Below are 27,735 nucleotides of genomic sequence, written 5' to 3'. Positions count from 1 at the left end.
ATTATATGATTAAATGATTATAAACGAAATTAATATACTTTTTATTTATATTTTATTTAAATATTAAATTAATTTATACTTACTACTTCTCAAACATTTTTATTAAAACAGTGCCAAAAATTAAAATAATAAAAAAATAAAACACACACAAACACATTAAAAATGCCACAAATGATTTCTGAACATTAATTGTCGGAAATTTTTTTAACTAAATACGTATTTTCTGAAAATAAAATTATATAATAAATATACTTACAATCATAAAATGTATAAAAAAAATAAAAAAATAAAAGTTTCTATTGGGATTCGAACCAACTTACCACGCGGCTGGTATTTGCGTTGTATTGGGATTCACTCGCATTAAAACTTCGCCACAGAGACAGCTTGTCATTATGTGCGAAGATCGTCTAACTAAACAGATTAACCTTTTGACATTTTTAACTTATGTAAATCAAATTATTTTGATTTTGAATTGAAATGATTTAGAATTGAAAAAATACAACAAAACATAGAGTAAGAAGACAATATATTAGGTGAATATTGATAGAAATTTTGATGGTAATCAAATTATGTAAATAAAAGTATTACATACTACTTATGTATTTTGGTAGGTTCAAGGTAGGTATCGGAGCCCGTATAACGACTAATAAATTTCGCAATCACTTGCGTCGTGCAAAGTGGCTATGTTCAAATATCATAACAAAATTTGATCAACTATTTATAAAACACTTACCAGTGAAAAATTCTTTAGCTTTGAATAAGCGAGATCTGCGGCACTCATACTAGGCACAGTTTGATGAGCTTTCACATTGGCATGCAACAATCATCTCTTCTATGTAAATAAGTCCAAAAATATAATATGAAAACTATTTAAAAAGGCAGTATAACCATTAACTAACTTTTTGTTTGTTGTTTCTCTTCCTACAAATTTTAAAACGCAACAAGCATACATTATAACCAAACCGCACAGTCCCACAGCTGTGCCACAGCTGCCATATTTAATAATTTTTGTCATGTGATTTGAACATCCAATCAGAACAAAGTTATAATGCGCATGCGCCCGGTCGCTAGGTTTTCCCATATAAAATTTCACCGTCATTACGCCCGTAAAGAAGTATAACTTCAAAAACTGTCCTAAATCTTCACAGTCGGAAAAATAGTTACAGTTGTGTCCGGGAATCTTTACCCGTGCGTCATCGTTTAAAGCATACGAAATAAGTCGATGATAAGTCGGAAATTGAAATTTACGAAGCGCAACAGCAAGTCACTTGCTGTTGCGTTTAGTAAATTTCAATTTCTGACTTATTTCGTTTGCTTTAAATTTAAATGATGACGCGCGGGGAAAGATTCCCAGACTCAACTGTAGACAGGGTTGAATAGTGTCACCAGCATCATTTAACATATACTCTGAATCTCTGAAAACATCTTTAGAGAGGCCTTGGACGAATCAGAAGATGGTATCGCAGTAAATGGCCAACTTATTAACAATATTAGATATCAGACGCTACAGTATTGCTGGCAGATAGTGCGCAGGGGCTCCAAAGGATGATGGATATAATGTTGTAGAAATATGTAACAGATACGGCCTAAAACTAAATTGTAAGAAGACAGGATGATGGATAATGTTGTAGAAACATGTAACAGATACGGCCTAAGACTAAATTGTAAGAAGACAACAATAATGATCATTAGTAGGTAAGAACACCAACCTAAACGTCCAAATTACAATAAGCGATACACCATTAGAAAGAGTGGAGAGAATATATGCTATTTGGGTTGCAATATTAAGGATACTTGGGATCATCATCATCAACCCGTACTAGTCCACTGCTGGACATAGGTCTCCCTCAGCTCTTTCCATCTTTCTCTGTTTTGTGCAAGCTTGCATCCAGTTGCTGACAATACGCTTCAGATCGTCAGCCCATCTGGTTGGTGGTCGTCCTTTGCTCAGTAGTGCTTCTTCTGTTCTTCTCGTAGCCTCCACTCGACAATACGTTTTGTCCATCGGTTGTCTGACAATCTGGCGACGTGTCCTGCCCAATTCCACTTGAGCGACGCGATTCTTTCGACGGCGTCCGTTGTTTTTGTTGTACGACGTATTTCTTCGTTTTAGATTCGGTCCCTCAGGGAGACACCCAACATCTGACGCTCCATAGCCCTTTGAGTTATGCGAATCTTGTTCACTACCTTTTTTGTGAGTGTTAATGTTTCCGCGCCATAAGTGAGTACAGGCTATACACACTGGTCAAAGATTTTCCTTTTCAGGCATATGGGTAAGTCCGATTTAAATACATAGCTCAGTTTACCAAACGCTGCCCAGGCTAATCATATGCGACGTAGGAGCTCGCACGTCTGGTTATCTCTTCCCAACCGAATTTCATGTCCCAAGTACTTATAAGATGCAGTCTGCTGAATATCCATTCCATCAACAACAATATTACGATTTAGCACCAGATTAGTCATTATTTGCGTCTTGTTGATGTTAATCTTTAGTCCGACCTCTTTAAGGAAGCGTGATATAACTTGTTCAACATTATTATTGCATCATCCATACGATCGGCTATAAGGCGACGATGTCATCTGCGAATCTCAAATGACTGAGCATCTCTCCATTTATATTGGGATCATATAGCTACGGAATAGAAACTCATATTGAAAAAGCCAGAAGCTCTTTTAGCGGTCTTAGGAAGATTCTCTGCAACATCTTTAAGTATTAATACATGCATAAGAATTCTTAGATGTTACGTTTTTAATGTCCTCTACGGAGTAGAGAGTTGGAGTCTTACAGAAGATGCTAAAAACGATTAGAGGCATTTGAAATATGGTGCTATTTGAGGATCTCATATATCGTGACCAGACATCTCGTAACGCGGCAATTCCTAATCGGACAAGTGGTAACGGCGACAGTTCGTAACAGCGACACTTCGTAACGGACAATTCGTAACGTCAAAATTGAATTATTATGTTTATTTTTGTTAACGTGGAAACTAATCTACAGTGTGTCAATTTAAAAACTTACAATGGCTATATCTCACGAACAAAAGCTGATATCAAAAAATGCTTGAAACCGTTTCTAGGATAGTAAGGGGGAACTAAAATGACATGAAAGAGAACTCACCCCCATCAACCCGCCTAGACCCCACCCATCACACCCAAAAAAGTTTAAATTGCAAACCCCTACTTGTGATACATCATTGAAAAGGCTATAAAAAATGCTATCCAATGGTATACATAATAATTATACAGGGTGAAGCAATAATTGTGAAACTTTGGCTTAAATGAAAAATTTACTAAGGTTTTGTTGAATTACAAATTGATTAAAAATGTCAATTAAGTAAATATTGAATGTGAATTCCGTTGTTTGGTAAACAATAATACAGCCTATTTTCAAATTCTGCACGAAATTTGGCAAATGTTCTAGTAATAGGGCGACATGCTTGAGTAATTCTTTCTCGCAATTCCCCAAGTGATGCAAGTTGAGTTTTATAAACAACTGATTTAAGGTAACCCCATAGAAAAAAGTAATATACTCTTCTACTATAAAAAGTACCATCCAATGGTATAAAAATTAATTATACAGGGTGTTAATATCAGCTGGCTTACTATGACTTTTGTATTTGTAATGCTATCTCCCGGACTATTATTTTAAATGGTAAATGTCCGCTCGAACTTTTTTTTGTTGAATTAAAACTTAATTTGCTATTTTTACCTTAAATCAGTTGTTTATAAAACTTAACTTGCGTCACTTGGGAAATTGCGAGAAGTAATTACCTACTCAAGCATGTCGCCCTATTACTAGAAAAACATTTGCCAAATTTCGTGCAGAATTTGAAAATAGATTGTATTATTGTTTACAAAACAACGGAACCCACTTTGCAAATTTATTTAATTGACATTTTTATCAAATTTGCAATTCAACAAAACCTCATTAAATTTTTCATTTAAGCCAAAGTTTCACAATTATTGCTTCACCCTGTATAATTATTGTTTATACCATTGGATAGCATTTTTTATAGCCTCTTCAATGATGTATCACAAGTGGGGGTTTGCAATTTAAACTTTTTGGGTTGTGGTGGGTGGGGCCTAGGGGGTTGATGGGGGTGAGTTCTCTTTCATGCCATTTTAGTTCCCCCTTACTATCCTAGAAACGGTTTCAAGCATTTTTCGTTTTCAGCTTTTGTTCGTGAGATATAGCCATTGTAAGTTTTAAAATTGACACACTGTATGCAAAAATGTGTATGAAATATATTTAAAAAGGAGTGGTAAGAAGATAAATGCGTTTTCAAAATATTTAAAGATAGTTTTAGAAGTTTGCAGCAGGTAAGTATTTTATTTAAATATTTGTTTGCGGTTTTAAATAGGTACTTTTATTATATTCTGAAACACGTAATATGCAATGCCTTAAAAATGTTTATTCTGATACTGATTAATTATATTGATAAACATAATTTCACTTAAAATTGTACTAACATTTAGTTTCCACGTTAATATAAAAATAAACAGAATAATTCAATTTGGACGTTTACGAAATTGTATAGTTACGAACTGTTGCCGTTACGAAGTGTCCGTTACCATTTGTCATGGAACCCTCATATATACACAACACAACTAACATAACTATTCTCCAGAGACTAAGAAAGGACAAAAAAATTATTAACACCGTAAAGAACAGAAAATTGACTTAGTTTGGCCCCATTATGCGTTATAATAAATACCGACTTCTACAGTTGATTCTACAAGGCAAGATTGAGGGCAAAAGAGGCTCTGGATGTAGACGTATATCCTGGCTGGCCAGTCTTAGGAAGTGGACTGATCTAACGTCAACTGATCTATTTCGAGCTGCTGTGAATAGAATGTGGTCGCCAACATCTCTAGAAGATAGTCACCTCTAGAAAAAGGCTTATTACTCTGTCAATTCAAGAAAACCTGGTTTAACTTATTAACGCCTACGGTTACCATATGGATTCAACAAATTGCGTGCGCATCTGAGTCTATTTACCATACTGTTAGATAAAATTTCGCAGAGATTCGGCCTATTTGTAGTTCAAGGTTACCTCTTCTTGAATGAACAACTCAAATTTAGTTTTATATCTATTTTCCAGTGCAATAAATTTTTGAATTTACGGTTAGTTTTATTTGTGCCAAAATATGGACATTTGTTTCGTTAAGTGTTTTATTTATTACTTTTTGCACTAAAATCCTCGTTTTTCTTTTCAAAAAATATTCTACAAACTTTATTAAATAACTTATACGGGTCTTCGTAATGTTTCATCTTTTGGTTTTTTCGTAATTAGGCCAAAAATATGGGTGTTCCCAAATGGAGCGGTTTGCTGGTTATGTTGTTTTCACTATTCTTTTTTTACTTTTCTTATTTTTAGAGGAATTTGTTTGAAAGAAGATCTCTATATAGCCTTTGAGGAAACCGAAAGTAATAATGATGTTTCTGCCGTTTACATAGAATCTCCAGGCACTAACATATTGTCAGACGAAGATTCATCAGATGAAGATGACGCGGGTTTTATCGATAATCGAAACGTAACCAGCTGTCCTCAAACGCGGAAATTGTATTTTCGAATAATGCTAGAATCGAAGGCACTGCTGAAGACACGATCGTAGAAGAAACCACTTAGATCCACCTCGTACTAGGAGATCAATTCCATATGCACCAACTGATGGAGGTCTAATTATGTTCACGCGGCAGCATAATGCAGATTTTTGCGAAGAAAGGGGATTTGGTTACTACAGTATATGATTTTCCAGAGTTTGATTACTCAAAGTATGCTGGTTCAAGCTCTTCAGAACTTTTTAGTTTACACCAACTAGACCTGTTTAAAGGTTTTCAAGACAGGAGAAAAACAAACACTGGTGTTCCGAGGCCTAAAATATTGTTTTTAAAATACCACAAAATATGGGTGGTACACTGATTTAATGGAGAGCGATGTATCTTGCTATCGAATTGAAATCAGTTCCAAACAAAAATATTATTGACTTATTTTTACATACCTAGTGGACGCGAACATTAAAAATGCATGGAGGTTGTATAGAAAAGCTGGTCGTAACAGTAGCAAATTGGAATTTACACCGGCTGTTATCCAAATGTATCTAATAATATAGGGCAATAGAGAGCTGGGTAATAAAAAACTTTGTACGGGTTTAACAGTAATATATTGATAAAAAAATGGCCAACAATCATATTAAATTAAGATCTAACAGTATAGTTTTGTTTAGAAGACTCTGATTTTCTTGTTCAACATAGTTCCAACAATCCTCAAAGTTCTTGTGTATAGATGTAGCTAAGTAGTAGTCAGAACTGAGAACTACGTTTTCATAATTTTCTGTGAATGCAGTTATACTAATATTCAAGGAACTTATCAATGTATATCCTTCTTTTTCCTCGATGTAGTCCTTTACCATATATTTATAATGCATGATGCTTTCTAGGTTTTGTTTGGGGTACATATAAAGCTGAACCTTAATTCCTAAAAAATAAAATTATGATAAACATACGTATGTTTATTTAAATGTTCAATGTATATTTTACTAAATAATTCGCTGTAAAACGAAACTAAGAGAAGGCTTATATTTCAGTTCGTTCACAGAGCGCCATAAACGCCCTTATGTACATTTCACTCTCATTAGAGATCTTCATAGGATGTATATACATATGACTACCTCTGAACGAACTAAACAAATCACCCGTGTTGAGCTGCCCCCCCTTGCAAAAATTAACAAACAATTAGCGCTGATTTATGAGCTAATTATGAGCTTTCATATTCCGCCAATTTAAAATTCTGAGCTCGTTACACTGAGCAGGAATTTAATATTTTAGTGGGGGGGCTGAGTCAGCCCCCCTTAAAAACAGGGATATTGAATCGATCTTTGCGGCAGAATTACGAGCTATGTATTTATGAGCTCTTGAAATGATATAGTTTCGATTTTTGAGCTCATCCCCTTCACCCCAAACAACCCTTTAATTGATTTAACTTTAGAGAAACGAGCTGAAAAAATTAAAATATGTTGTATCGCGGATATGATTCATATAGCTTATAATATATTCTAAGAATAAATCTAAATAATTCGTATTTCAATTATTGAGCTACAACCCCTCAGCAAGAAAACCACCCCATCTTCCCGGATTAAGAGAGAGTTGTACTTAAAATGCATTAAATTAATTATTTGGCGTTATGAGCTCCCAAAATACGCGCATTTAGACCATTAAATTGCAATTCCTTTTGTATAGTGCAGTCACTGAAGGTAAAAATCAACTATTACCTTCAATTTCGGTGAACCTTCATCGATTATCACGAAAATTGGTGAGTGGATAAAGGATACCTTAAGAAACAAAAGTAACATGGTACCGACTTGAGGTTTTAGCCTGGGGTAGATGTCATCCCTTCTCGGGGGTGAAAATTACTTTAATAAAAATAACCCCACAAATCGATAGAGGGACAAATTCTAAGCAAAATTTGTTATAATTAATGTTATTAAAATAAATCAATAGTTTTTGAGTTATTAAAGATCAAATATTTTAATTTTTGTGAAAAAAAATGCATGCTTCAAAGCGATTTTTCTTAAATAACTCAAAAACTGTAAGTTTTTACAAAAAAGTTATCACTAAGATTGAAGCTAATAAAAAATTATAATAAAATCCCTACTTGAAAAACCATTTAAGTAATGTTAATTTAAAGTAAGTTATATTTCAATTTTATTTCAATCAATATTAGAATTTTTCGTAAGAATACATGAGAAATATAAAAAAGTAGAAAATACAAAAAAAAAGAATGTGTGCGTACTTTGTGTGCACGTAAGAAGTTATACTTCTATTATATGATTTCAACTAAATAAATATACTTTCGAACAGTTTATTTATATTTTATTTAAAGATTAAACTAATTTTTACTTAGTACTTTCCAAAAATGTTTATTAAAACAATACCAAAAATTAAAAAAAAAAATAGAAAACACCCGGATTCGAACCGGGGACCTCTTGATCTCCAGTCACGCTCTACCACTGAGCTATACTCCTTTTGTTTGTGCGGGTGCGGACTACAAGATGAGACATAGTGTCAAATAGACCAAGTGAAGTATAAAAATACTTTAATATTTATTACCTTATTCTCGAGGTAGACAAATCCAAAGATACAAAAATTATAATAAATATATTTACTAAAAACACTAATATATTCTTTCCACACCCTTTTTGGACTATACATACATAACATAAAACATTTAGCAAGGAACTCCATACTGTCTGTGCGCATGCGCGCAGAATAATAAAAATTCACTCCCAATCGCGCCTAAAGAAGTATAACTTCAAAAAATTAATAATATTGAAAACCGATAGGGGCTAATTTTCCTGAGGAGTTGATCCGAAATTAACCCCTTCCGCGGTTCTTTGGTAAACTAGTAGTTCTAAAAACAGTATATATTTAATAATAAGTAGGTAAATTAAACTAGGTATATCATGTTACATAGGTATAAAAAAATAATAAACCTGGTGGAGCTGGATAGGGACGAGCCTCTGATCCGTTGAGGAGGGCATAATCCCTTACGCTAAAAAATAAGGTATGCAAACAGAAAAAATAGAAGATCGGAAGAGAAAAGACAAAGAATCAGTATCTCCCTCAAACCCAACAAAAAAGCTGCAAATCGCAAAGGGAAAAACAGAAGACATGGAGAAAACAATGAACACAGAACAAGAAACAACAAATAGATTACTGAAGCAAGTTTTGAATGAAATGAGACAAACGAGGGAAGAAAACAAGGTTTTTAGGGATGAAATAATAGAATTAAAGAAAGAAAACAATAAAGTAAAGACATAACTCGAGGAAACAAAGAAAAAGCTAAATATTTTGGACATTAGGGTAAAATGAAAAGAAACTGTGAAAAGAAAATGAAGCAAAACAATCTAAAGTTTATTTTTTAACCAGGAGGAGTAAACTAAAAAGACAGATTCACACCCAAGAAAGTCACTAGAATAATAACCAAATACATCTTCTTTTTTGGTTGATCTAGTCGACCCTCAACGGTAATCCATAAATATTATATTAAATTAATACGTCACTAAAGAGTTCCAAAAACAACTGCTTTTTATATAAAAGCAGACTAACAATCTAAAAATAAAGGAATAACACAGAAAACACAAAAATCGCTGATATAACTTAATTAACCTATGAAATGTCACTAGTGTCAAAATTTGATAAATGTCATTAGTGTCAAAATTTTATAACAATGGAGTAAACTTGCCTGCGGTTGAACCAATTACAAACAAGCAATACAGCGCGGTAAATTTGAATCACTCCTCTTGGTTAAAAAACAAACCATAGTAATAAATGATGAAGCTGCACTAAAAGAAAAAATGACAAACTTCATCAAACAGCACTTGGAAGAGAACATAAAAATAGAGAAAGCAGTTAAACTGGGAGATAGAACCTGTCTATTAAAAATGGAAAGTATAGAAGAAAAAAATAAGGTGATGAAGAAGAAAAGTAAATTGAGACATATCAAAGGGGAGAAGAGTTTCATATGCCAGGGCCAGGATATGACAGTCTTAGAAAGAAATATTCAGAAGGAAATAGGAGCAAAGTGTAAGGAATTAAGAAACATGGGGAGAAATGTTAAAACACAGGACGTAATGAAAAATGGAGATGGAGAAAAGACGGTAAAGTAGAAACATTCCCAAAAAACTAGCTGATTAAAATCAAAAGATAGTACCACTGGAAACAGACTCGGCAATGCAAACGGTTAACGAAAACAAAATAACGCATACAAAAGAAAGAAAGAATCTCAATAAGAAGAAAAGAACGAAACCCATTAAAATGGGATCTTGGTATATTAGAACCATGCATTAGAACCAGTAGGTAAGATGCAAGAAATAGCCCTTGAAATGAAAAAATACGAACTAGAAATCCTAGCCCTACAGGAAATACGATGGAATAAAGAAGGAAAAATTGAGAAGAAAAACTTTAGCATACTTATATTATTCTGGAGAAAACAAACAGGGAACGAATGGTACAGCATTTATGGTGAACAAAAAAATGAGGGAAAAGTGATACAATTAGGTAGTTGAGCCCTAATGAACTTGAAATATGTTTCTAAACAAGGCAAACTTCGAATATATAAAACAGTAATTGAGGCCATAAGAGCCCGAGTGGCCTACCTGATTTTAACATTACTTTACATAATCAAAGAAAATGATCAGAAGCTAACAATGTCCGATTGTTTTAGTAGTTTTATGTTGACCAAGAATCATTATTGGTCAACAAACAATTACTAAGACAGTCAGACATTGATCGCTTCTGATCATTTTCTTTGATTATGTAAAGTAATGTTAAAATCAGTTAGGCCACTCTGGCTCTCATGGCCTCAATTAGACCCACAGTAACATATGGCTGTGAGGATGAGCATTAAATAAGAAGGAAGAGAATACTCTGGAAAGATGGGAAAAGAAAATTTGAGACATATCGTTGATAACAACATTTTATCTCAAAATCAATTCGGCTTTTTAACTAATAAATGTACCACTGATGCCATGTTTTCTGTAGGTACTACATGAGGTTTATCAAGCACTAAACAATAATTTTTATACTGCCACTGTTTTCTGTGACTATGCCAAAGCTTTTGATTGTGTAAATCACGACATCTTGATTAAAAAACTAAATTTCTATGGAATTAGAGGTATTTCTTTGAATTGGTTCCAATCCTACTTGAATAATAGGAAACAACTAGTTAGAGCAAATGATACTGACTCTAGTCTCAAAAACATTGTATGTGGAGTACCGCAAGGTTCAGTATTGGGTCGTCTTTTGTTCCTTATCTTTATAAATGACATCACTAATTTAAAAATCGATGGGAAAATTTTTCTTTTTGCTGATGATACCAGTATCACTTGGAGCAACTCAACTATGGCATCTCTTCATGAAACTATAACTTCGGATCTACTGACGATAAAGACTTGGTCGGACTCTAATTTACTCTCTTTTAATGTAGATAAAACAGTAGCATTATCCTATAAAGGAGCTCTTCAACCTTTGCCTCTTAATAACAGCCAGATCAGTACCGTTGATTCTGTAAAATTTCTTGGTATTTTTTTAGACAGCAACCTCAAATGGTCTCTTCATATCGATTCGTTAAATAACAAACTCGCCTCAGCTTGCTATGCAATAAGATCTGTCTCAAGGGAACTCAATTTAGCATCTTCTAAAATAACATATTTTTCGTTATTCGAGTCTCATCTTCGATATGGTCTTCCTTTTTGGGGTTCTAGTACAGCTGCTCCCCTCCTGGGATTGTATTTCTACCTCGACGACGGTGGGAGGGCCGAGTAACCGATCGTGGTCCCTAAAGTTGTGAGGGGAGCACGACCGGTGAAACCAAGGACAGTCCCAGCGTCCAGCGACTGTGCACCGGGTGAGCGCCGGACACCGCCGCTGGACGCTAAAAAGGCGTCGCAACTGAGGCGAGCAGTTGCGACGCCTTTCGCCTTCAGCAGATGTATATCACCCTCCAACTTCCCTACGGCTACTCTAATCCCTAAAAGTTAATCTCGTCCACCTCAGCATTGTGACCGGGGGTCGATGGGGGGCCCCAAAGCAGTGTGCGGGGGGCTCCGCCATCGGGCTCTGATCACAAATTTCTATTCGAAAACTTCTTCGACATACCCACTACGAGTAGCCGTCATGTCTTACCCGACCACACATCCATTCCAAATCCTGCGTAACAGGGGAGGCAGCAGTTACGCGGAAACTCCAGGTAGCCTGTGAATACAAACTGCCACTGCGTCCGGAGGCAACCGTGAAAAAAAGCCTAGAGGAGTAAACCTCAATAAAACAATCCCCACTATCACGGTGGAAGGCATCGTGCCAAAGATATGAGAGATGCGAGGGTTAGAGCATCACAAACGATCCCTTCGGGATACCTGGCGACCTCCCGAAGTAACCAAGCCTTGGCGTGGTAAGGGCGCACTGCCGCGCCAGACGTATAGTACGTCCCAACTCGTGGGAATTTATATGAGTACCAATAAACACAATTATGAACAGACGGGGGTGAGTGAAGACGACCATCGGCGAGACACGGACAATGGAACGGATATGGAAAATGAGAATAGGAAAAAACAGTCGCCTGACGACTTGAAATGGGAAGAAGGAATGAACAGTTTTGAGAGGGAGCTCATAAACTCACATAAAAAGAAACAGAAGATGAACAGGTCGACTGCCCCAAAACAGTCGACACTAGTAGGGGATGAAATGCTGGAAAGCAGTGAAAATGATGACGATGAGATAGGGGAGGAAAGATCACAAGAGGAAGTGGAAAAAATAGAAAAAGGATGGCAAAATATTCAGGAGAGGGTGTTAGCCTCTTTCTTGCTTGATGATGAAACTATGAATAAGAAGAAAAGGAAAGGGGACAGTCTAGAGAGAATAAATGATCTGAAGAGGGAGAGACTGGAAGAGAGTATTAAGTTTCCTAACGAAACCAAACAACAAAAAATAAACAGGAAACTCGAAGAGTTAAATATAAAACTAATAGAGATATTTACTAACCTAAGCGAAAAAAAGGGGGAAAAGGTGGAGATGGATACGGAATTAAAAAAACTGTTAGGGGTCATAAAATCCACTAACAACAAAAAAGAAGACGACAGTATAGCCGAAAAAACACAACAAGAAGTAAAATGCGATCACTGTAAGCTAAAAGTGGAACAAGAAAGACAGAGAGAAGAGCAAGAAAAAATTAAAAGGGCTCTAAACATGGGGGGAGGAAAAAAAACCTTCATGAGTATATGTAATAGCAAATGGGAGGAGAAAGCATATATAAAGACAAATTGGGAACAAGGGGGGTTACGAGAAACGGTCGAGAAGAAAACATGTCTGATAGTAACAAAAAAGGATGCGAAGGACAAAGGGGTAGAAAATATAATAAAGGACGTGGGAGAGGATCTGGCAGAAACACTAGAGGAAGTGAACGAGGGAGAAATCAAATTCCTTGAGAACTTTAGGAGGAAAGAAAATAAAAAAACAATTTGGTACACGTTTGTCGCTGGAATAGAAAAAGAAAGTGGTGGCGATATATACGACCTAGCAGAAAAGGCTATAACTAAAATTAAGAAAGAGATGGATGAAACACCAAAGGTTGTACGGGTCGTAGCCGGTAACGACCTTAACAAGGAGATCATAAGGAAAGCCCTCGAATATGTGGGGCGGAGGGAAAGTATCTCATGGGAGATGATAGTAAGAGGGAAGGAACTCGAGGTAGAGAAGAAGTCAGAACAAGAAGAAGCCCTCCTTATAAAGATGGGGGGGAAAAAATATAACGAAGTTCTTAGCGAAATGAGAGAAAAAATCGACATTGGAAAAATCGGTCTACAAGTGGAGAAGTTAAAAAGAACGAATGGGGGAGATCTCCTTGTAAAGTTAAAGGGAAGAGGGGCTGCGGAGAAGTTGAGGGCTGAACTGGACAGCAAAATGAACGGGATGGACACGGCAATCAGAAGAAAAGAGACTTTCTTCACGATTACGCGGTTGGACCCTGGGGTTGGTGAGGAAACTCTAAAGAAAATGATAAAGAGCTATACAGGCGTTCCTGAGAGAGAGATAGAAGTCAAGGTTCTACGAACAAACAGATATGGGGAGCAGGTAGCTACGATAGCCGTACGCCCCTCCATAGCGGAAGAGCTGAGGAGGTACGGCTCAATAAAAATAGGGTGGGTTGTGTGTCCAATAATGGAGAGACACAACCCAGTTAGGTGTTTTAAGTGCCTAAAGTTCGGGCACAACACTTACGAATGCAAGGAAGAGAGCAGGGCGGCGTGCTGCTATAATTGTCTCCAAACGGGACATACCGTTGCAAGCTGCGGTAATAAACCGTACTGCTCGGTATGCAAAGAAGAAGGGCATAGGATGGACAGGATGGCCTGTCCGTCGTACCGAGCCCTTGTATACGGTAGGGGAGGAGAGGGGAACCCCTAAAACGAACTGACCAAACATAAAATAGACTCCCTGGAAAACGAAGGTGGGCCCATATACAGCCCACCTAGGTGTTATTTTATATCTTTAAAATTTATTTTATCTATTTTATTTATTTTATTTATTCTATTTTACTCTATTATTTCAATTTTACTAAACCGCTTTTATTTATTGAATTCTTTTACTTTTACATATTTTATCTATATACCGTATCTATTTATTTTATTTATATTAATTAATTTATTTGTTTTAGCTTTTATGCTTTTTAATTTTTTCGAAAGACGTGAGTCCGACGCAGAAACGACCTCTGGGAACTGAACCAAAGTGGACCTCAAGGATCAACCTGGTATACGGATATTGCAGGTGAACGTGGGCAGGGCACGCCGAGCACACGACCTTGTCCACGCAAAAGCCTGCAAGCTAGAAATAGACTTGCTCATCGTCCCGGAACCGAACAAAAAAATAACATCAGCCGGTGGTTGGGTCCAGGATAATGGGAAGAATGTGGCGGTGCTCTTTAGAAATAGGGGTTTGGGGGTGCGTGGTATTGTCAGGGGAGGAAATCATATCCTCATAAAACTGAGGGATTTCAGCCTGCTGGCATGCTACGTGTCCCCAAATATCCCTATGATAAGATACAAAGCAATTGTAGATGAAATAATGAGCGCCGCCACGAACGAAAAAGAAGTGATGATCGCCGGGGACATTAACGCGAAATCGAGGTTGTGGGGTGCCCCCATAAACGACAGAAAGGGGGAAATATGGAATGAATGGATAGCCCAGGCTGGCCTCCAAGTATTAAACAATAACAAACCAACATTCGTAAGGGGGGTCAGCCGAACACACATTGATATTACGTTCGCGAGTGAAGGGCTATCCAGGAGAGTGCACGGCTGGGATGTCCTTGACGATCAGTTATTCACCTACCACCGGTATATACAATACGAAATAAAGGTTAAAGGGGGAATAAGGCGGCCGATAGGACACACGGAGATTTATTTTAACAAAACCAAGTACCTATCGGAGGTCAGGAAAATTAATGAACAAGAGATTTCTGACCTTGGCCAACTGAGAAGAGCACTGCAAAGTGCAGCAAATTTGGCCACCGTGAAGAGAAAAGATAATAAAAAATCCCCCTACTGGTGGACGGATGAGATAGAAGGTCTACGGGAGAGATGCCTCAGAGCTCGAAGGAATTATACGAGAAGCCAGGGCAGCCTCGAGCTCAAGGAAATATATAAAGATCTAAAGAAAACTTTAAATAAAAAAATAAAACAAGAGAAAAAAGAAAAGTGGCAGACCCTGATAAAAGCATTGGACGAAGATATATGGGGCGATGCGTACAAGATCACTATGAAGACGCTGAAAATAATCGCCCCATATAGACTCGACGAAGACCAGCGGATGGAATCAGCTGAGCTCCTCTTTCCTACCAAGGATCATCAAAATTTCATTAAGATATTTCCAACGATGGTAGAGGAGTTCACGGAAGAGGAAGTTAGAATAGCTGGTCAGGAGATGAAGACAGGGAAAGCTCCCGGCCCTGACGGGCTGCCACCAGAGGCAATAAAAATAATAGCAACGGAGAAACCAGGTTTGATCAGAAGAATATACAACGACCTACTGCAGAAGCAAGAGTTTCCCAGGGACTTAAAGGAAGCGAACTTAGTTCTACTCCTAAAGCCTGGGAAACCCCCCGATTCAGCAGCCTCTTATCGGCCAATATGCCTTCTGGACTGCCTTGGTAAGTTCTACGAAGGGCTTATCAAGAAGAGGCTGGAGGGCGTGTTGGAAGATCAAAGAGTGCTATCAAATCAACAATATGGATTTCGAAAAGGTAAATCGACAGTCGATGCCGCGACCTGGATAAGGGACGCGGCTAAAGCAAGTAAAAAAAGATGGGTGGTCCTTGTTCTGTTGGACATAAAAAATGCTTTTAATTCAGCAAACTGGGGTCACATAGTAGACCGAATAGTCGAATTTGGGGCTCCAGAGTATGTGTCCAACATAATAAAGGACTACCTATCTGAAAGAACCGTATGCATATCGAAGAAAAAGAAGAAAGAAATGACCGCGGGTGTACCCCAGGGGTCAGTCCTGGGACCCTTACTTTGGAATATACTATACAACGGGGTACTAGAAGTAAACAGGCAGAGAGGAGTGAGAGCGATTGCATACGCGGACGACCTAGCATTACTGGTCGAAGACGACATGAATAGGGGAATAATACAAAAAGTAAACGAAGCAATACAGAAGACCGCAGATTGGATAGAGAGAAATGATCTAAAGTTAGCAGTAGAGAAGACAGAATCCATTATCTTGAGGGGACCAAGAAAGAGAGATGACATAATATTTGGATATAAAGGCTCTGTAATAAGACCCCAAAAGACGGTTAAGTACCTCGGAATTATTTTCGACGACAAGCTTAAATTCGGACAACACGTACAAGAAGCATGTCGGAAGGCAGAAGAAAGGACCTCTATACTAAATAAATTTATGCCAAATATAGGGGGTCCTGGATCCCAGAAGAGAATAGTGATGGCACAATCCATCTTATCCATAGTTTTATACGGAGCCCCAGTGTGGCACGAGGTCCTTCGAATGAAAAAGTATAAAGACGTGCTTCTTAGGACACAAAGGAAACCTCTGATCAGGGTGTGCAGCGCGTATAGAACCGTATCAACCATTGCCTTACAGGTGGTGGCTGGGTCTGTACCGGTGCACATCCTGGCCAGAGAAAGAGTCCGAATGTACCAGAGGGGCAACGGGGCAATAGGTTCAGGTCCACAAGAAAGGAAAAGAAGTCTAGAGATGTGGCAGAGGGAATGGGCAGCCGAAGTCGAGAAGGCGGCCTGGACGAGATCCCTGATTCCAGATGTGGTGAGGTGGTACGAGTGCCGGCATCGGCGCGTCGGCTACTATTTCACACAATTTTTGACGGGACATGGATCGTTCAGGAAGTTTACTCATCGTATAGGGAAAACCATGGACGATCTATGCCCTGAGTGTGGAGTAGTGGATGACGCGCAGCATGTCGTCTTCGTGTGCCCTGCATACCAGGCGGGACGTACCGAGCTGCAGCTGGGACTGGGATCCCCTCTAGGCGAGCCTCACGAGCTAATTGATAAAGCTATCAATAGCAAGAGAGACTTCGACCTGATCATTGCTTTTGTCACGAAGACAATGAAGCACAAAGAGGAGAAAGAGAGGCGACTGCAAGCGGGATGACCGTCTATTTATTTATTTTTTTAACGTTTTTATTTTTGTGTCGCAGATGGCAGCCAGTGGGGGGAGGATCCTTTACATCCAACCTGCGCTGTCTGTCTTATTTTAACTAGTTTTACTTATTTATTTATTTTATCTTGTTTTATCTTCTTATTTACTTCTTCAATCTTATTTATACAATATTTATCATTTTAAATCAATTTTATTACTCAAATGTGTTGCGTGTTGTAAGCGGTAGTCAGCAGGGGGAGGACCTTTTACATCTAACCCATGCTGACTGCCTTTGTATTGTTTTGTTTACTTTCTGTTTTGTCTTGTTTTAGTCTGTTTTTTGTTTTGTATCAGGTAGTGGGGGAGGATTTTTACACCCAACCTCACTGACTGCTTCCTGTTAACTGTAGAATGAATGGGTATGAGTGTGAGTGCGAATTGATGAAAGCACGAATGTTTGGAGTTGCTCGTAACTGTCGACTGGTATCCTTTTGCTAGTTCATGTTTGATTGGGGGCACCCCGGTCGCCCCACCCGCACATGGTCTGCACGGGACGGTCGTCTTCACCGACCGGTCTTTGTGCGGGGTGTGTGCGGGACGGGGCGGCTGGGTGGCCGCTTAATCTACGGAGTGCACGCAGAGGGTGCCCGGGGGGAGTTATGAGTAAGGTCGACGAGTCAGACATGCTCGCCAAGAGCGGTTCCAGACCTGTCGGCTGGAGGAAGAGGAGGTGAGTTTAGTCGGTAGGCGGTTCGGCACGGTGAAGCGTGACGGATCGAATCCGACACACCTGGGACACCTTCCCAGACGGTCTTTTGAAGATTCTCACCTCCCAAAAAAAAAAAAAAAAAAAAAAGTACAGCTGCTCAATTTGATGTTATTTTTAAATTGCAAAAAAGAGCAATAAGGTATCTGTTTCGCCTAAGAAGATCTACACATTGCAGAAGTTACTTCAGGAATCACGGAATTTTAACACTTCCATCTTTATATATTCTAGAAACGGTTTGTTTAATTCGTAAACACCTTCATGCCTTTCCAGCAAGGCCCAATCATCTTTACTCCACTAGAAATTCAATCTTTTATATTTATTTACCGATCCCATGCACTGAGTTAATAAAGAAATCTATATTATATTGCGCAAAAAAACTTTACAACCATCTGTCTTTACAACTTAAATCTGCAACATCTTTCCCAAAATTCCGTAAACTGACAAAAGCCTATCTATCTAAAAGACCATATTATTCAATAGAAGAATTTCTTAATGAATAACTAAGAAAATTGGGTTTCATACGCAGTAGCTTAAACTGTCAATTCCTAATGTTGTATTTTATTTGTTGTAAGTATGTTCAATTTTCAATTTGCAATGTATATAAATTTTGCAATTGTTTTTGTCTTTGGTTTTATATCTTATTTACTGTATATTGACGATTTATCTAATTTTATTAAATTGTAGTTGTTATTTGTTGCTGATATTATTTTTCTTTTGACTGTATGTAAGCTTTGTCCATAAAATTGTAAAAATTTTCAGTGACAATAAAGCATATTTCTATTCTATTCTATTCATATTATATTCAGAGGACAGAAGAGTGAAGACGCTTGGGAGAGAAGAACCAACAACATATTGATGACTTTGTACAAAGAACCATCACCAGGTTCGTCAAGTCACAAAGAACCAGATGATTTGGCCATGTAGAAAGAATGGTAGTGAACAGAATGCCTAAACTAGTAATGATCAGAAAACTAATAGGTCCCAAAATAAGATGTAATCAAAGAACAAGGTGGACTAATAAAATGAAGGAAGATCTTAAACATGTGAAGGCGATTGTCCGAAAAAGTAAAAGAAAAACAGAATTGAATGGAGAAATATTGTTCATTAAGTCCTTTAGAGTAGTTAAGAATTTTTTATATACCTAAGTTTGAGTTTTGATTAAAATAATTGTAATTAGTTAATCTTATGATTATGTTTTATAAAAATGCCCTAGTAGTGCAGTCGCTGAAGGGGGATATGAGCTATTACCTCCGATTTCGATGAACCTGCATCGATTTGCAGGAAAATTGGTGAGTGGTTAGAGGATCTATCAAGGAACAAAGGTGACATGGTGCCAACTTGCGCTTTTACCCTGGGGGTGGATGCCACCCCTTCTCGGGGGTGAAAATTATTTTATTAAAAATAACCCCATAGTTAGATAGGGGGACAAATTCTAAGCAAAATTTGTTGTATAAAGTTATTAAAGTAAATCAAAACTTTTTGAGTTATTAAAGATCAAAGATTTTAATTCTTCGTGAGAAAAATGCATGTTTTTAACCGATTTTTCATAAATAACTCAAAAACTATAAGTTTTTACAAAAAAGTTATTATTACCAAAATTGAAGCTAATAACAAATAAAATAATCTCTTTGCTAAAAAAACCTTTAAATGTTAACTAAAAGTGAGTTATAGGTAATTGAATGTATATTTTTTTCGGCGAGTACCCAAATCTAAGTATTCAATCTTAAATTACGGGAAAATGATGCATTTTATAACATAAACTTATTAAACATTTTTGTGAAAGTACTTAGATATATCTATCAAATGAGATTCCGAACAAGTTGATAGCATTAAAATTTATGCTCCAAAAATTTGTCAAACTTTATCTTTTAAAAAATTTTCCAAAAAAATGTTATCGTTTTTTTTTAATAACTCCGTTAATTTCTATGATATCAGGTTCACCTAAAAACGATTTGAAAGATAATTGCAAAGGCTATTAAAACTCGTTGAATTTAATCTTTTACACCCCTTACTTTTTAAAAAAATCAAATGTTAAATGGCCACGGTTACATGGTTCTCGCAGCAAAATTTAAGCTTTAAACATTTCTATCTTGGTTATTTTTCACCCTACAGAAATAGTAAAAAATTGTATTGAGTATTTTTTGAGTTATTATCAAAAGAAAATGAAAATGACGATAATTTTAAAAATTCTGATTTTTTTAAATTATATCTTTTTCTCAAAAATATGCATTCTAAACCGGTGAACATTGTTGAAATCATTACTGATGCTAATACCAAGAAATTGTTGTGGGGATTACTATAAATTTTAATTTTTGTATAAATGGAGTATGTTTTATTTTCCACTTTTTCCTTAAAAAATCAAAAGGGTTCTCTTATCTTCATCATAACTTGCTTAATGTTGATGCTATTAACTTCTTCTGGAGCTCATTTGATAGGTATTCCCAAGTACATACTGTGACAAGTGTTTAGCAGATATATTTCTTAAAATGCATCATTTCCCCGTTATTTAAGCTTGAATGAACTTAGATTTGAGTACTTGTCGAAAAAAATATACATTCAATTACCCACAACTCACTTTGAATTAACATTAGTTTAGTTCTTTAAGTGAATAGTGTATTAAATTTGTTATTATCTTCAATTTTGATAATAACTTTTTTGTAAAAGCTCATAGTTTTTGAGTTATACGTGAAAAACAACTTTAAAACATCCATTTTGTATGAAAAAATAAAATCTTTGATATTTAATAAATCAAAAAGTATTGATTTACGTTAATACATAACTTGATATAACAAATTTCGCTTAGAATTTGTCCCTCTATCGATTTATGGTATTATTTTAATAAAATAATTTTCACCCCCAAAATTTATACTTTTTCTGTACTGACTAGGCTTGCGTTTAAAAATGTGCCAAATCTTGTGAGGCAGATTGAAGCTCTTAGGCCGATGCCGCAGTGCAGGAAGTTTGGTAGGACGGTGGATGGTAGATACCTGCCTGGCGACCATCCAGCTACTTATACCACGAATAATACAACGACGGTAGCCGCAGTGGCCTCCCACTACCATCTAACCATCCGGTGGTCCGCCAGGCGTCTATCCACCCATATCAGTCGTGTTTGATAATCCATCCGGGTAGCCTCGTTATGGATGAAAGCGTAATAAGTGCTGTTTATAAAAGAAGGGCAATTTGGGACCCAGCAGACCCACTATGTGACGAAACATGGCTTAAAATATCTGTTTTATTTATTCTTTGCAGTTGCATTTAAAAAAATCCAATATTCAAGTCAGGTGAATTTAAAAAACAATTTTTGCCTTTAAGTCGATTTTTCTCCACTTTCTGAAAAGTTTAGTGAGTGAGTTTTACCTCTAATATGACGATATGCTAAAAAAACAAACCAAATGTAACGTAACAAATGAAACAAACGATTCCTCAGCAGTCAGTTGGATACTGACTTCTGACTTCATTTCACTCTTTCACTGCATCCAGGATGCAGCGACCCTCCACCATCCACCTTTAAAATCCACCCTCCAAGCCACCATCTAGCATCATGCAGTGCGGCATCGGCTTAAGGCAGAAGTTGGGCAAATGAAAGTGGAAATTCAAAATCTAAAAGAAGAGAGGTCAAATCTTATGTGCCGAAGAAGTGATTACAGAAATACAGGAGAGGCAAAAACGAGCGAATAATCTCATGATTTTAAATTTTCCAGAAACAAATCCCAACTCTGATGTTCAAGAAGTTAAGAGTTTCCTAACTCAAATCGTAGAAAACCCATCCAGCGTTGAAGTTAAAAAAATAATCCAAGTGGGTAAGAAAAATAAAAATGGCAATCGACCACTAAAAATAACACTATCTTCTGCTCAAGAAGCTTTTATGGTATTTAAAAATAGACACAATACCAACAAAGACAAAAAATTTTTATAATTCTCGATCAAACTCAAATGCAACTTTGAGCTTTTTAGTAAAACTCGAAATGAATTATTAAAGAGACAAGACCAAGGTGAACTTAATTTAACCATTTAATATTTCAACAATATGTATACCCAAAATTGTTCAAAAAAACTAAGTCAGTCTCCACGTGGCAAGCTTCATAATAATTTAAATGTTTATTACCAAAATACAAATGGGCTTCGAACTAAACTTCAGACACTTTTATTAAATATTTCACATTGTTCCTATGACGTAATTATTTTAACTGAGACTTGGCTGACTGCTGATTTTCTAGACTCTGAACTTTGTTTGGAAAGTTACATTGTGTACCGAAAAGATAGATCAAGTGAAACTAGCATCCACACTAGGGGTGGCAGTGTTTTGATTGCGGTCAGGAAGTAAATCTCGAGTGCCCTATTTGTAAGCACCAGTAATATTGAACAGGTGTTTATTACTATTGGCAGTGGTCAGTCTATGGCAATACTTGGAACTGTTTATATTACGCCCAAAACAGAACCAGCTGTATATACTGAATTCAGTGAAAGTGTTGATGGAGTTAGTGAGAAGTATCCAGCTTCCAAACTATTTTTGTTCGGAGACTTTACTGCCGTGCTAAGCCCAAAGGCGGTAACTGATTTTTTATCGAAAATGAGATTGTTGTATTTCTACGTAGATTATAGGTATTTAGAATATTTTTACCAAGTCCTTAGAGTTGCAGAACTATTATAATGGGTATCTAGAATATATTTACTAAGTCTTTCGAGTTGTAGAAGCATTATAATATAATGAAACCTACCTAGAAATACAAAAATGTCATTTTCGATAAAAAATCAGTTACTGCCTTTGGGCTTAGCACGGCAGTTTAATCTGCCAAACATTATGTGGTCTAATGATGAACTGTCTTCCAATGTTACTTTTAGTCAATATTGTACTCCTAGTGAAACTCAATCTGCTTGGATATTGTCAAATCTATGTAATTTTCACAATTTATTTCAAATCAACACAATATCCAATTCTCGTGGGGTTTTATTGGACTTGATATTTGCTAACGACAGTTCTATTCAAGTTGTAGCTTCTGATGAGGAATTAGTTCCATTAGATAGGCATCATCCTGCCTTGTACATTGCCATAAAAGATTTTCATTGTAGTAATAACTGCTCAACAAACCATAACAGCTCTTACTATTTGGATTTAATAACACTGATTTTAATGCCTTGAATGATTACCTTTCTTGCATTAACTTGGATCAAATTCTTGAAAATCAAAGTCTAGATAAAATGTTAAATAGATCATACGAAGTCGTGTACTGTGCTTTTGAAATTTTTGTGCCAAAAAAAATGATGTCAACAAAAAAGTTTCCAAAATGGTTCTCGCCAGAACTAAAGAAACTAGTAAGTGAAAAAAAGTTATCACATTTAAAATTTAAAGTCAGTTCCTCTCTAAATGATTATAATGCATTTTCGAGTCTTAGAAGTACATAAATGTAAAACTCTAACAAAAACTTGTCATAATAACTCTACACAAAAAACTGAGAATTCCATTCATAGTAACATTAAATCGTTTTGGTCATTCATAAATTCCAAACGAATGAGGACGGGTTTACCAAATGAAATGTCTTTGAACAATATCACTTATACAACTCCAAGTGATATTGCAAATGCTTTTACATTATATTTCTCATCAGTTTATTCTGAGAAAGCAATCAGTAAACGTGTTTTACCTCCCACCACCAATATAACGATTAATTCCTGTAATATTACAATATCTCAAGTATATGAAAAAATGATGACGTTAGATGTGAACAGAGGTCCTGGTCCTGACAAAATACCTCCTTTAGTTTTAAAGAAATGCAGTTTTATTTTAGCAAGACCATTGTGATTAAGTTTTTTAACGCCAATACATAAAGCTGGTAGTAGATCCGGCATTACAAATTACAGACCAATTTCTATATTAAGTACTATTCCTAAGTTATTTGAAAGCTTAGTGTAGGACTGCCTCTCGGTATGTTTCAAATTGTTTCCAGTAGATGAGCAATATGGTTTTCAGAAACACAAATCATCGGAATTAAATCTTCTTTGCTATTTGGATGCGTTGTCAAGTGCTTTGGAGGGTGGGTATCAAATTGATTCTATTTATAGACTTCTCCAAGGCATTTGACAGGGTAAATCATAATATCCTATTGTCTAAATTAGAAGCTGCTGGAGTAAATGGGAAACTGCTTGAATGGCTGGAAAGCTACCTAATAGGAAGGTGCCAAGCAGTAAGGATTCAGGATAGTCTATCTTGGGATGTATTTGTCAGTTCTGGTGTCCCTCAGGGTTCACATCTGGGTCCGCTATTATTTGTTATATTTATAAATGATATTGCAGATATAAACTGTGGTAAGCTTTTGTTTGCGGATGATGTTTGCAGATCTTTTCGAAAATATCTAGTCCTGACGATTCCGAAAATCTACAATTTCAATTAAATAAAATACAGGGTTGGTGTAAAGAAAACGAAATGGTGCTAAATGTCAAAAGTGACATAAAATTAGTTTTTATCAAGGTAGAATGTATATTCCGTTTGAATATAAAAATTGATAACACATCACTAGATTGTGTTAATACAATAAGAGATCTTGGAATACTGTTTGACAAATCGCTAAAATTTGCAGATCATATCGATTATATTATTTCAAAGGCATTACAGCTGCTTGGCTTCATGAAACGAAACTGCTATGATTTTAAAAGTCCCAATACCCTAAAATTGTTATACTGTTCTCTTGTTAGACCTCACTTGGAATACTGTTCTAGTATTTGGTCACCTTACTATAATGTTTATGCAGAAAAAATTAAAAAAGTTCAAAATAAATTCCTTAGGGTTTTGAGATTTAAAATTAGAGCTATTAATGGGAGTAACAGGTTTTACAGTTATGACGAAATTAGAGTATATATAAATATCAATACCCTGGAAGAACGTCATTATCCGTTATCACTTATCACCATGATTTGAAAATTCTGTATAGTTTGTTAAATGGTACAGCAAATAGTCATTATTTATTGTCTAAGGTTGGTTTTAAAGTTCCTTCATACAGTACTCGAAATGCAGTTGAAACCACTTTTCATGTACCATTTCATCGATGTAATTATGGCCTCAATGAACCTATAACTAGAATGTTACGTCTAGCAACTCAAAATACTGAGAGGGTTAATTTTAGTTCCACACCAAACCAATTTATATGTGACTTGCAACAAATTTATATTGCCTCTTAATTGTTTTGTCTTGTCCACCTTTACCAGTCTCTAATTTGTTATGTAATTTATTTCTTTTAACTATTTTAACTATTATATTTTATGTGTTATATACAGCGTGTCTACTTGAGTTGGAAACATATGGGAAACTTTTTTATTATTAATTTTACGAAAAAAAGTTATTCTTTATAAAAAGTTCTGCATGCCCCAAAACCTAAGATTCAATCATCAGATATCAAATTTTCTGAATATTATACGAGGTATGTCAAAAAATATGAACTTCGTTCAAGAGTAAAGTACCTTTATTTCTCTCAATATCGAAAATGCTTATTCTGAAAAGTTGTTTGGAAATAAAAACTAAGCTCAAATATGCAATTACATGCTTCTAATTGGAAAAAAATATTTTCCAAATTTTTCTCAAATTTATTGATACTAACTTCGTTTTGATTCATTACACATACGATAACTCTTTTATTATTACTTTTACAAAAAAAAGGTATTCTTTATAAAAAGCTCTGTAGGTCATAAGGCCGAAGATGCAACCAACAGATATCACATTTTATTAATTTTATACGAGTTATGTCAAAAAATATGAATTTCACTCAAGAGTAAAGTACCTTTATTTTTCACAATATTGAAAACAGTTATTAAAAAAGTTGTTTAGAACTAAAAACTATGTGTCAATATGCAATTACATCCTTCTAATTGAAATACTGTGAAATATAAAGGTGCTATAATATTGAGCGAATTTCATATTTTTTGACACACCTCGTATAAAATTAATAAAAGTTGATATAACATGGTTGTGTCTTAGATTTTAGACCATGCAAAGCTTTTTACGAAGAATAACTTTTTTTCGTAAAATGAATAATAAACGAGTTATCATATTTGTAATAATTAAAAACAATGTTGGGTATCCTTAAATTTGAGAAAAAAATTTTTTTTTCAATAAGAAGCATGTAATTGCATATTTGATCTTAGTTTTTAATTCCAAACAACTTTTTATCATAAGAATTTTCGATATTGAGAGAAATAAAGGTACTTTACCCTTGACCGAAATTCATATTTTTTGACATACCTCGTATAATATTCAGAAAATTTGATATCTGATGATTGAATCTTAGGTTTTGGGGCATGCAGAACTTTTTATAAAGAATAACTTTTTTTCGTAAAATTAATAATAAAAAAGTTTCCCATATATTTCCAACTCAAGTAGACACGCTGTATATGACTTATATTTAGTATCTACTAAATTGTTCCAAAATTTGTAGAAATTGTAACTGTATTGGGCTTGTCCCATGGAAATAAAAAAACAAAAACCCCCAAAAAGAGGGGTGGCATCCACCCCCATGATAAAAGCGCAAGTTGGCATCATGTCACCTTTGTTCCTTGAGGCATCCTCTAACTGCTCACCAATTTTTATGAAAATCGATGGAGGTTCAACGAAATCGGAGGTGAATACCTTCAGTGACTGCACTATAGGTCCTAACCCTTTCAGTGTGGCGTTAAATAGTAAGGTGTTGCGCTGTGCGGCCATGCTTTGTTTGAATTAAAAGTTAATGTGACGAGAGCACACCTGTGCACCTTACGCAATTTAACAAAAATTAACAAAGCGAACCAGTGCGCTTTCCGCATTGAAAGGGTTACAGCCTCTTGTGCCTATAAATAAATATTGAATAATATAAACTACTAACCTTTACTGATTAATTTATGGATAGGTCCAGTATCAGTCTTGTTATGTTCAAAATTTAATAATATACGAACTTTAACTCCGCGTTCATGAGCTTCTACTAGTGCATCAAGAATTTCTTGAATCAAAATGAACATGTAAGCTACCTCTATACTCTTTTCTGAAGTTTTAATAAAATATATAAACGGGTCATACAGAGCACACAGACCGTCTTTGGATGTAATGTCAGGTAGTATTCTATCATTATGTGGGGGCCATCCAGCAATTCCTTTTGTAGCTGTGTAAGTAACAACACAATTATGCCTATTTTGGAATAACAACTTCTCTTCGTACTGATTTTGATAATATTTATATTTGCTGTAAAATATCTTCCATGGTATTATAGCTAGAGCAGTTAAGCCAAAAATGCAATATTTGTTTTCTAAGAGTTTAAGTAACATTGTAGATTTTTACATCTGATCTCTCTTAAGGTAGGAATATCGTTACAAAATATAACTGTTTAATAATACATGTTTGTAGTTTTATACTAATAAATACTACAAGTAATATAAAAAATAAACATAAAGAAAGTTAGAATAAAGGCAACATAAAAGTATATTATATTATATATTATATCTTCAGTGTTTCAGTCTTCAACTCACTCAGTCAGCTGTTTACATTTTGACATATTTTGATTTGAAAATGTTGACACTTGACACATCACTGACAGTAGGCAAACTGTCAAAATTTTCTCCGTCGTAGATGTGGCAACAGTGTTGAGCTGTCAAATAGAGGGCCTACATAAATATAACGGGAAGTTATATACAATGACATATATCCTGTTATGGTTATATACAATTAAAATATCATAGTTCAAAATATAAAACTGATTTATTTTTATGTAATAAATTCGGATTACTAAATATTTGTTGTGGGATAAAAATTTATATTCTCTTCACTTTTCAT

General features: G+C 35.6%; 1 protein-coding gene across 1 annotated transcript; it reads right to left on the bottom strand.

Moving 5' to 3' along the window:
* Positions 1-6,142: 6,142 nt before the first annotated feature.
* Positions 6,143-27,462, bottom strand: LOC114338142 (uncharacterized). Its single transcript, XM_028288719.2, has 2 exons — positions 26,795-27,462; positions 6,143-6,479 (listed from the first exon to the last, which is right to left on the bottom strand). Exons 1-2 carry the CDS (start codon positions 27,228-27,230, stop codon positions 6,190-6,192), a joined length of 726 nt encoding a protein of 241 aa, XP_028144520.1. The 5' UTR covers positions 27,231-27,462; the 3' UTR covers positions 6,143-6,189.
* Positions 27,463-27,735: the final 273 nt, after the last annotated feature.

The sequence above is a fragment of the Diabrotica virgifera genome, chromosome 9 (genome assembly GCF_917563875.1).
Source record: "Diabrotica virgifera virgifera chromosome 9, PGI_DIABVI_V3a".
Lineage (NCBI taxonomy): Eukaryota > Metazoa > Arthropoda > Insecta > Coleoptera > Chrysomelidae > Diabrotica > Diabrotica virgifera.
Note: the sequence above shows the minus strand (reverse complement) of the source record. Positions and strands in the feature narration are given on the sequence as shown.

Coding starts and splice junctions, on each gene's coding strand:
- LOC114338142 (XM_028288719.2), bottom strand. CDS start 27,230: ATGTTACTTAAACTCTTAGAAAACAAATATTGCATTTTTGGCTTAACT. Junction 6,480..26,794: donor CCATAAATTAATCAGTAAAG/GTTAGTAGTTTA, acceptor TTTATTTTTTAG/GAATTAAGGTTCAGCTTTAT.